At 41.1% G+C, this 12,452-nt stretch overlaps 1 protein-coding gene across 1 annotated transcript in view; it reads left to right on the top strand.

Annotated features, from left to right (window-relative positions):
• Positions 1-4,426, top strand: part of dcc (DCC netrin 1 receptor) — a 681,343-nt gene extending 676,917 nt beyond the window's left edge. Inside the window, exon 30 of the mRNA XM_052458625.1 lies at positions 4,288-4,426. Coding sequence (XP_052314585.1) covers positions 4,288-4,377 — 90 coding nt within the window. The 3' untranslated portion in view covers positions 4,378-4,426. The remainder of the gene's footprint in view (positions 1-4,287) is intronic.
• The last annotated feature ends 8,026 nt before the right edge of the window (positions 4,427-12,452 follow it).

Genomic DNA, 12,452 nt, shown 5'->3' with positions numbered 1-12,452 from the left:
TAGAGAGAGAGAGGGAGGAAGATGTCTGACTAGTGGTCACAGATGGAGAGAGAGAGGAAGCTGTCTGACTGGAGGTCACAGATAGACAGAGAGGAAGATGTCTGACTGGAGGTCATAGATAGACAGAGAGGAAGATGTCTGACTGGAGGTCATAGATAGAGAGGGAGGAAGATGTCTGACTGGAGGTCATAGATAGACAGAGAGGAAGATGTCTGACTGGAGGTCATAGATAGAGAGGGAGGAAGATGTCTGACTGGAGGTCATAGATAGAGAGGGAGGAAGATGTCTGACTGGAGGTCACAGATAGACAGAGAGAGGGAGGAAGATGTCTGACTAGTGGTCACAGATGGAGAGAGAGAGGAAGCTGTCTGACTGGAGGTCACAGATGGAGAGGGAGGAAGATGTCTGACTGGAGGTCACAGATAGACAGAGAGAGGGAGGAAGATGTCTGACTAGTGGTCACAGATGGAGAGAGAGAGGAAGCTGTCTGACTAGTGGTCACAGATGAAGAGAGAGAGGAAGCTGTCTGACTGGAGGTCACAGGTGAAGAGAGGAGGCTGTCTGACTGGAGGTCACAGATAGCCATAGAGAGAGAGAGAGGAAGCTGTCTGACTAGTGGTCACAGATGAAGAGAGAGAGGAAGCTGTCTGACTGGAGGTCACAGGTGGAGAGAGGAAGCTGTCTGACTGGAGGTCACAGATGGAGAGGGGGAGGAAGATGTCTGACTGGAGGTCACAGATAGAGAGGGATGAAGCTGTCTGACTGGAGGTCACAGCTCGACAGAGAGAGAGGATGCTGTCTGACTGGAGGTCACAGATGGAGAGGGAGAGGAAGATGTCTGACTGGAGATCACAGGTGGAGAGAGGAAGCTGTCTGACTGGAGGTCACAGATAGACAGAGAGAGGAAGCTGTCTGACTGGAGTTCACAGATGGAGAGAGGAGCTGTCTGACTGGAGGTCACAGATGGAGAGAGAGAGGAAGCTGTCTGACTGGAGGTCACAGCTAGAGAGAGAGAGGAAGCTGTCTTACTGGAGATCCCAGATAGAGAGATAGGAAGCTGTCTGACTGGAGGTTACAGATGGAGGGAGAGAGAGAGAGAGGGAGGGAGAGAGAGAGAGAGAGAGAGAGAGAGAGAGAGAGAGAGAGAGAGAGAGAGAGAGAGAGAGAGAGAGAGAGACAGAGAGACAGAGAGAGAGAGAGAGAGAGAGAGAGAGAGAGAGAGAGAGAGAGAGACAGAGACAGAGAGACACAGAGAGAGAGACACAGAGAGAGAGAGAGACAGAGAGACAGAGAGACAGAGAGAGAGAGAGACAGAGAGAGAGAGAGACAGAGAGACAGAGAGAGAGAGAGACAGAGAGACAGAGAGACAGAGAGAGAGAGACAGAGAGAGAGAGACAGAGACAGAGAGACAGAGAGACAGAGAGAGAGAGAGAGAGAGAGAGAGAGAGACAGAGAGAGAGAGAGAGACAGAGAGAGAGAGAGACAGAGAGACAGAGAGAGCGAGAGACAGAGAGACAGAGAGAGCGAGAGAGAGACAGAGAGACAGAGAGACAGAGAGAGAGAGAGAGAGAGAGAGAGAGAGAGAGACAGAGAGAGAGAGAGAGAGACAGAGAGAGAGAGAGAGAGAGAGAGAGAGACAGAGAGAGACAGAGAGAGACAGAGAGACAGAGAGAGAGAGAGACAGAGAGAGGCAGAGGGAGACAGAGAGAGAGAGAGACAGAGAGAGACAGAGAGAGGCAGAGGGAGACAGAGAGAGAGAGAGACAGAGAGAGAGAGAGAGAGAGAGAGAGAGAGAGACAGAGAGAGAGAGAGAGAGAGAGAGAGAGAGAGAGAGAGAGAGAGAGAGAGACAGAGAGAGACAGAGAGAGAGAGAGAGAGGGGAACTGTCTGGCTGCAGGATACAGAGAGAGAGAGAGGAAAGTAACCAGATCCGGAGTGTCAACAAACACACACTTTGGGAGAATCACGATGGTGAATCACTTGTCGTTCCGCTTGTAAGCCAATGCTTAAGCTAAGTGATATTGATGCTGTTTTCCTGGAAGCTATACACAATTTTGACACTTTTTAAAGACCCAAGTACTGTATGATCACAGCAATATAAAGTACTGTATCATCACACTAATATAAAGTACTGTATCATCACACTAATATAAAGTACTGTATCATCACACTAATATAAAGTACTGTATCATCACACTAATATAAAGTACTGTATGATCACACCAATATAAAGTACTGTATCATCACACTGATATAAAGTACTACATGTTTCATACCAATATAATGTATAAAATCTAATCAAATCAAATTTTATTTGTCACATGCACATGGTTAGCAGATGTTAATGCGAGTGTAGCACTCACCTCCTCCCTGTAGGCCGTCTCGTCGTTGTTGGTGTTCAAGCCTACCACTGTAGTGTCGTCTGCAAACTTAATGATTGAGTTGGAGGCTGCATGGCCACGCAGTCGTGGGTGAACAGGGAGTACAGGAGAGGGCTCAGAACGCACCCTTGTGGGGCCCCAGTGTTGAGGATCAGCAGGGTGGAGGTGTTGTTTCCTACCTTAACCACCTGGGGGCGGACCGTCAGGAAGTCCAGGTCCCAGTTGCACCGGGTGGAGTCGAGACCCAGGGTCTCGAGCCTAATAACAAGTTTGGAGGGTACTATAGTATTAAATGCTGAGCTGTTGTCGATGAACAGCATTCTTACATAGGTATTCCTCTTGTCCAGATGGGTTAGGGCAGTGTGATTGCGATTGCGTCGTCTGTGGACCTATTGGGGCGGTAAGAAAATTGGAGTGGGTCTAGGGTGTCAGATAGGCTGGAGGTGATATGATCTTTGACAAGTCTCTCAAAGCACTTCATGATGACGGAAGTGAGTGCTACGGGGCGATAGTCATTTAGCTCAGTTACCTTTGCTTTCTTGGGATCAGGAACAATGGTGGCCATCTTGAAGCATGTGGGAACAGCAGACTGGGATAAGAGTTGACTGAATATGTCCATAAACACACCAGCCAGCTGGTCTGCGCATGCTCTGAGAACGCAGCTGGGGATGCCGTCTGGGCCGGCAGCCTTGTGAGGGTTAACAGGTTTAAATGTTTTACCCACGTTGGCTGCAGTGAAGGAGAGCCCACAGGTTTTGGTAGCGGGCCGTGTCGGTGGCACTGTATTGTCCTCAAATCGAGCAAAGAAGTTGTTTAGTTTGTCTGGGAGCAAGACATCGTGGTCCGCAACGCGGCTGGTTTTATTTTTGTAGTCCGTGTCTGTAGACCCTGCCACATACCTCTCGTGTCTGAGTCGTTGAATTGTGACTCTACTTTGTCTCTACAGTATACTGACGCTTACCTTGTTTGATTGCCTTGCGGAGGGAATAGCTACACTTTTTGTATTCGGTCATGTTTCCGGTCGCCTTGCCCTGATTAAAAGCAGTGGTTCGCGCTTTCAGTTTTGCGCGATTGCTACCATCAATCCACAGTTTCTGGTTGGGGAAGGTTTTAATAGTCTCTGTGGGTACAACATCACCAATGCTGTGGGTACACCTCGATGGCCCCCTCACCGAACCAGCGTATTCATCAATGTTATTGTCCGACGCTATGCAGAACATATTCCAGTTCACGTGATCGAAGCAATCTTGAACCGTGGAATCCGATTGGTCGGACCAGCGTTGAACGGACCTGAGCAGGGGCGTTTCCTGTTTTAGTTTCTGTCTATAGGCTAGGAGCAACAAAATGGAGTCGTGGTCAGATGTGCCGAAAGGAGGGCGAGGGAGGGCTTTATATGCGTCACGGGAGTTAGAGTAACAATGATCCAGGGTTTTACCAACCCGGGTCGCACATTCGATATGCTGATAAAATTTAGGGAGCCTTGTTTTCAGATTAGCCTTGTTAAAATCCCCAGCTACAATAAATGCAGCCTCAGGATATGTGGTTTCCAGTTTACATAGAGTCCAATGAAGTTCTTTCAGGGCCGTCAAGGTGACTGCTTGGGGTGGGGGGATATACAGGGCTGTGGTTATAATTGAAGAGAATTCTCTTGGTAGATAATGCGGTCGGCATTTGATTGTAATATATAAAGTACTGTATGATCATACCAATATATGGGTACTGTATGTATCCTCCACTTTTGGTATGGTGTGCATTTTAGGACAAACTCAAGAAGGGGTTGACGCTGGCCTCAAGGAGGTATGAGGCTGAGGATGTCCTAAAATCTACACCGTAACATGAGTTCTTCTGGACAATGACCCTTTTTTTGACTTTGTGTGACAGAGGACTTTTGTTTTTTATCTTCTAGGTTTACGAACAGGACGACTTGAGTGAACAGATGGCGAGCCTAGAGGGACTCATGAAGCAACTCAACGCCATCACTGGCTCGGCCTTTTAACCCCAGCAGCCCTGGCAGAGTCCCACCCAGACAGTCCGTCAGACCTTAACAGCAGCAGCACAGACAGCAGAACCACAGTATTACACCATAGGGCAGGGCACAGAGAGGGGGGGTATGGTGTCAGAACCTCAGAAACACAGATACTTCTCCACCCCCCCCCCCCTCCCTCAAATACTGTAACCAACCCTTCTAACAGACCTCTATGTAACCCTATAAATACAGTAACCAACCCCCTAACAGACCTCTCTCTACCCCTATAAATACAGTAACCAACCCCCCTGACAGACCTCTCTGTAATCCCAAAACATCAAGACTAACGATTAAGGAGAATCTAAAATATTTCCCTAGTGTTGATTTCCCTTTAAAACACCACCTTTTGAGTTTTCATTTATCAGTGTTAATTTTGGAGGGTTTCCTTGTGCGTTACTGGTGTATTGGATTGAACTTTGAACTGAAGGCACAAGTGTTACAGCTGGATCTATAGTATTAGACCTTTGGATTGGTTATTATCTCCAGACACCAACGTTTCTCTGGACCCCTCGTTCACCAACGTTTCCCTGGACCCCTCGTTCACCAACGTTTCCCTGGACCCCTCGTTCACCAACGTTTCTCTGGACCCCTCGTTCACCAATGTTTCCCTGGAACCCCTCGTTCACTAACGCTTCCCTGGACCCCTCGTTCACCAATGTTTCCCTGGACCCCTCGTTCACCAACGTTTCCCTGGAACCCCTCGTTCACCAACGTTCTGCCGGACCGCTCGTTCACCAACGCTTCCCTGGACCCCTCGTTCACTAACGTTTCCCTGGAACCCCTTGTTCACCAACGTTTCCCTGGACCCCTCGTTCACTAACACTTCCCTGGTCCCCTCGTTCATTAACGTTTCTCTGGACCCCTCGTTCACTAACACTTCCCTGGACCCCTCGTTCACTAACACTTCCCTGGACCCCTCGTTCACTAACACTTCCCTGGACCCCTCGTTCACTAACACTTCCCTGGACCCCTCGTTCACTAACACTTCCCTGGACCCCTCGTTCACTAACACTTCCCTGGACCCCTCGTTCACTAACACTTCCCTGGACCCCTCGTTCACTAACACTTCCCTGGACCCCTCGTTCACTAACACTTCCCTGGACCCCTCGTTGCCTGGTGATGTTGTGAGACAACATGGGAGGTCTCACAGTAACCACACCCTTACGGCGTTGGAATGAAACTTACACCAACTCCTTGTGAACCCGAGGCTTTCCAAATATGGACACCGTACACACGCTCCCTCTTCTCTTTCCTAAAACAGTGACACAGTCAGTGACCACAGCCTAGAACATTCTACAGGCTGTGAGGAACACTGGTTAGGCCCCGGGTACTGGATCATCTCAATACGGACTCTACAGAACCAAGTTCAGACTCTGGAAAGTTCTGGATCCTTGTTCAGGTCCATTTGTGTTGCTGCTCCTCAACTGAACGTCTGCCCTGGTTGTGTTGCTACCCTATATCACAACTACAGACAGCTGTTGAAATCGTTAAAACAACACCAAGAATTATAACCAGGCGCTCCAGTCAATGTATGAATGGTCTTGGAACGTACTGGGATTCAAGACAGTATCAAATGGTATTTACAGGGGTTGGAAGGCTTTTCTATGAACGTATGTTATTTACTCTGAACAATCCATTGTTTTGGTTAATACCACCTTATTCACAACATACAGCGTCTTTGTGCATTATTAAAACCCCCGAGAGATGTTTATTTCTTTGTTGTTGTTTATGGCGGCGTTGATGGTATCGATGAGTCGTCATGTTAACAGTTAAGGTTTTCATGAGACAGACACATGTACCTCAGTTTAAGGTTGTACGGTTGACTGACTAACAATGTGATCACACAGGGGTTTGTTTTGGTCATTTTTATATGATAAACGATTATATTATTCCATATAGTATATTTTTACATCAGCAGTTCTGTCAAAGCTGCAGTACAACTATTTTTAAACCAATTGATTAAACCCTACTGGCTTCGAATCTAGTTTTACATTATGGGGCTGCATGGGTTGCTATGCATCACTGAGGATAGATACTGTACATAACCTGAAGCCTTTTAACAAAACATGGCATCAATATGTACCACTTAAGTGATAAATGAATCATTAATCGCCATGAAAATAGGACATCAATATTCGCATGTTTGATTCTGGTAACCCACGGTAACTGTGCTCCCTTTATCATTTGCAAGCCTCTATATTTTTTCCCCCCCTCTGAAGATGGATTGACCCAGAGAGATGTAGGGTTAGCTACATTGTCATTCAGAACCTGTTTATATTAGAACACAGGAGATAAAGGGTTAGCTACATTGTCATTCAGAACATGTTTAGATCAGAACACAGGAGATAAAGGGTTAGCTACATTGTCATTCAGAACATGTTTAGATCAGAACACAGGAGATAAAGGGTTAGCTACATTGTCATTCAGAACATGTTTAGATCAGAACACAGGAGATAAAGGGTTAGCTACATTGTCATTCAGAACATGTTTAGATTAGAACACAGGAGATAAAGGGTTAGCTACATTGTCATTCAGAACATGTTTAGATCAGAACACAGGAGATAAAGGGTTAGCTACATTGTCATTCAGAACATGTTTAGATTAGAACGCAGGAGATAAAGGGTTAGCTACATTGTCATTCAGAACATGTTTAGATCAGAACACAGGAGATAAAGGGTTAGCTACATTGTCATTCAGAACATGTTTAGATTAGAACACAGGAGATAAAGGGTTAGCTACATTGTCATTCAGAACATGTTTATATTAGAACACAGGAGATAAAGGGTTAGCAACATTGTCATTCAGAACATGTTTAGATTAGAACGCAGGAGATAAAGGGTTAGCTACATTGTCATTCAGAACATGTTTAGATTAGAACACAGGAGATAAAGGGTTAGCTACATTGTCATTCAGAACATGTTTAGATTAGAACACAGGAGATAAAGGGTTAGCTACATTGTCATTCAGAACATGTTTAGATTAGAACACAGGAGATAAAGGGTTAGCAACATTGTCATTCAGAACATGTTTAGATTAGAACGCAGGAGATAAAGGGTTAGCTACATTGTCATTCAGAACATGTTTAGATTAGAACACAGGATTTAAAGGGTTAGCTACATTGTCATTCAGAACATGTTTAGATTAGAACGCAGGAGATAAAGGGTTAGCTACATTGTCATTCAGAACATGTTTAGATTAGAACACAGGAGTTAAAGGGTTAGCTACATTGTCATTCAGAACATGTTTAGATTAGAACGCAGGAGATAAAGGGTTAGCTACATTGTCATTCAGAACATGTTTAGATTAGAACGCAGGAGATAAAGGGTTAGCTACATTGTCATTCAGAACATGTTTAGATTAGAACGCAGGAGATAAAGGGTTAGCTACATTGTCATTCAGAACATGTTTATATTAGAACGCAGGAGATAAAGCGTTAGCTACATTGAATATGGTATTGATGTCTGTGCCAGTGAGACATTCAGATGGTTTAGAATAGAGGGAAAGAAAAGTCACAGATCAGACGACTCATCACAGAACAATGTCTTTATTTCCTCACAACATACTGTCGAGTGTGCTCTCATTCTACGTTGTACCATTTGGGGTTTTCTTTTTTATCTGTTTGCCCTCAAAGGAAAATTCCACAAAACAAAATCTAGTTTTCAAGATCTAGAATTTTGAAAAGTCCAGAACATGTCACAGTATGATGCGTTTATGACATGTTCTAGAATTTTAACGTGTCATAAACGCATCATACTGTGACATGTTCTAGAATTTTAACGTGTCATAAACGCATCATACTGTGACATGTTCTAGAATTTTAACGTGTCATAAACGCATCATACTGTGACATGTTCTAGAATTTTAACGTGTCATAAACGCATCATACTGTGACATGTTCTAGAATTTTAACGTTATACATCTTGGAAACTTGATCGCTGACCTGCAAAACATTTTTAGGATTGTTTCAACAGTGGACTAATGAAACACAACATTGTTTTGGTTTTTTTTTTAGTGGTATTTTCTTTTAAATACTTTTTTTTATTTTTTTTATATATATTTTTAATTTGTTGAGAAAAATGGAGATGTTCTATGTGCCTATACGTTTGCTTTTCCGTTCTTCGTTTCTCTCTTCGTTGGTCACTTTAGTTAATCTGTATGAAAATATGAAACGTGATTTTGTTTTTCTCTCTTTGCCTCGGCCTTAGTGCAGGGTAACAGATGAGCTCTGAAGTTCTGTCGACGTAGTCTTCTCTCTTCTTTGAACGACAGACAGGCAGACCATGGCTCTATATATTCTTGTATGCTGTACATGTGTATTACCATGGAGAAAGGACCGCTGAAAGCAAGACAACATGAAAAAAATTGAGTCAGTCCCGAATGGAATGATATTCCCTATTTCGTGCCCTACTTTTGACTCAAGCCCTATGGACTTTGGTCAAAAGTAGTGCACTATATAGGGAATAGGGTGCCATGTTTTTTTATTCTTCCATTGTACAGTTCCATAGAGCAACTGAAGGACAAATTGCTAGTTAACTCATTGACTGTGTGTGGGTGTGGGGAGGGTACTTTTTATGATAAAATGTAATATATTATTTAGAGCGCACATTACTATTATTTATTTGGAAAAACCCATTCAAGATCTCATTCTCAATACTGTTAGGAAGGTGTCCAATCCCATTTAATGCCCTCTTCCTGTTGTCATTCTCCCATCAGCCACATCATGACTGCGGTATCAATATTAGGACAGACTCTGGAGTCACAAGCAGTTAGTCCTAATTTGGATACCGTACAGGATAGCACGTCCTCTCGGAAAAGGAAGTCACCCGTAGATAGCTTGAGTTGCAGACTTACACAGACATCTAATCATGTCACAATTTACCCAAACTGTCTAGATTGGCTGGATATTTGAATAACAAATGCATTTGATAAACTGTTATGGATGACAGGCTATAGGTTATAAACTGTTATGTATGACAGGCTATAGGTTATAACCTGTTGTGGATTATAGACTATAGGTTATAAACTGTTATGGATGATAGGCTATAGGTTATAAACTGTTGTGAATAATAGGCTATAGGTTATAAACTGTTATGGATGACAGGCTATAGGTTATAAACTGTTATGTATGACAGGCTATAGGTTATAACCTGTTGTTGATTATAGACTATAGGTTATAAACTGTTATGGATGATAGGCTAAAGGTTATAACCTGTTGTGAATAATAGGCTGTATGTTATATATAACCTGTTGTGGATTATAGGCTATAGGTTATAAACTGTTGTGGATTATAGACTATAGGTTATAAACTGTTATGGATGATAGGCTATAGGTTATAAACTGTTATGTATGACAGGCTATAGGTTATAACCTGTTGTGGATTATAGACTATAGGTTATAAACTGTTATGGATGATAGGCTATAGGTTATAAACTGTTGTGAATAATAGGCTATAGGTTATAAACTGTTATGGATGACAGGCTATAGGTTATAAACTGTTATGTATGACAGGCTATAGGTTATAACCTGTTGTTGATTATAGACTATAGGTTATAAACTGTTATGGATGATAGGCTAAAGGTTATAACCTGTTGTGAATAATAGGCTGTATGTTATATATAACCTGTTGTGGATTATAGGCTATAGGTTATAAACTGTTATGGATTATAGACTATAGGTTATAAACTGTTATAGATTATAGACTATAGGTTATAAACTGTTATGGATGATAGGCTATAGGTTATAACCTGTTGTGGATTATAGGCTGTATGTTATAACCTGTTATGGATTATAGACTATAGGTTATAACCTGTTATGGATTATAGACTATAGGTTATAACCTGTTATAGATTATAGACTATAGGTTATAACCTGTTATGGATTATAGACTATAGTTTATAACCTGTTATGGATTATAGGCTATAGGTTATAACCTGTTATGGATTATAGGTTATAACAAGAAAGGACCACACTCTTTTTACTAAGAAAACTGTGATGACTGTTGAGAAGGTGTAATATCCAGAAAGAAGTCCTCACTATATGTTCTTTGAATTCATACTTAAAAATTGTCCGCATTTTTTGGGGGGGGAAATTGTTAACCAAATTAGATTTAGTGATTGTACAATATTAAAAGTGTACATTTTGTTCATTTAAAGCGAAGAAGGGAATAAGACATAATTGCGTATCTTATTATTATCTTATTATTATAAAGAGTAAGAAACCTCTTCTTCTTGTCTGTTTCTATCCACAACGTTGTATACAATTGCTGGTTTTGTAATGCACTGTAGAGCAAATGCAGTTCCACTGTTCATTTTTTTTTTTTTTTTTTTTTAAATAGAAATGGTATTTCGATGGTGTATTCTTTTTGTTTGATAAATAAAGTTTTGATACAAAATACCACTTGCCATTTTACGTGGAGTCGATCTGTAGCTATAACGAAGACTGTGTGTAAAACCTCCAGAAGCAAAGCCAAGTCGTCACGTCTCTACACAGACTAGGATCGCATCCCAAATGGCACCCTATTCCCTATGTAGTGCACTACTTTAGACCAGAACCCTATGGAACCCTATTCCCTATATAGTGCACTACTTTAGACCAGAACCCTATAGGCTCCTGTTCAAAAGTAGTGCACTACAGTATACAGGGAATAGGGTGCCATTTCAGATGCAAGCCTGAATGAAAACCTCCTGAGGCAAGTCGAGCCCTGTCCTCTCTTGAACAGACGACTAGAAGGTGACTGTCATCTGTGTTAGCTGCCATCCTGATGAAGGGTGAAGATGGATTAACATTAGCAAGACATAAACAAGACATAATCAAGACATAAACAAGACATAAACAAGACATAAACAAGACATAAACAAGACATAAACAAGACATAAACAAGACATAAACAAGACATAAACAAGACATAAACAAGACATAAACAAGACATAAACAAGACATAAACAAGACATAAACAAGACATAATCAAGACATAAACAAGACATAAACAAGACATAAACAAGACATAATCAAGACATAAACAAGACATAAACAAGACATAAACAAGACATAATCAAGACATAAACAAGACATAAACAAGACATAAACAAGACATAAACAAGACATAAACAAGACATAAACAAGACATAAACAAGACATAAACAAGACATAATCAAGACATAAACAAGACATAAACAAGACATAAACAAGACATAATCAAGACATAAACAAGACATAAACAAGACATAAACAAGACATAATCAAGACATAAACAAGACATAAACAAGACATAAACAAGACATAATCAAGACATAAACAAGACATAATCAAGACATAAACAAGACATAAACAAGACATAATCAAGACATAATCAAGACATAATCAAGACATAAACAAGACATAAACAAGACATAAACAAGACATAATCAAGACATAAACAAGACATAATCAAGACATAAACAAGACATAATCAAGACATAAACAAGACATAATCAAGACATAAACAAGACATAATCAAGACATAAACAAGACATAAACAAGACATAATCAAGACATAATCAAGACATAAACAAGACATAATCAAGACATAAACAAGACATAATCAAGACATAAACAAGACATAAACAAGACATAAACAAGACATAAACAAGACATAAACAAGACATAATCAAGACATAAACAAGACATAAACAAGACATAAACAAGACATAAACAAGACATAATCAAGACATAATCAAGACATAAACAAGACATAAACAAGACATAATCAAGGCATAAACAAGACATAAACAAGACATAAACAAGACATAAACAAGACATAATCAAGACATAAACAAGACATAAACAAGACATAATCAAGACATAATCAAGACATAATCAAGACATAAACAAGACATAAACAAGACATAATCAAGACATAATCAAGACATAATCAAGACATAAACAAGACATAAACAAGACATAAACAAGACATAAACAAGACATAATCAAGACATAAACAAGACATAATCAAGACATAAACAAGACATAAACAAGACATAATCAAGACATAAACAAGACATAAACAA

The sequence above is a fragment of the Oncorhynchus keta genome, chromosome 12, assembly GCF_023373465.1.
Source record: "Oncorhynchus keta strain PuntledgeMale-10-30-2019 chromosome 12, Oket_V2, whole genome shotgun sequence".
NCBI lineage: Eukaryota > Metazoa > Chordata > Actinopteri > Salmoniformes > Salmonidae > Oncorhynchus > Oncorhynchus keta.
The sequence above is the reverse complement of the archived record's forward strand: the minus strand, read 5'-3'. Positions and strand labels throughout refer to the sequence as shown.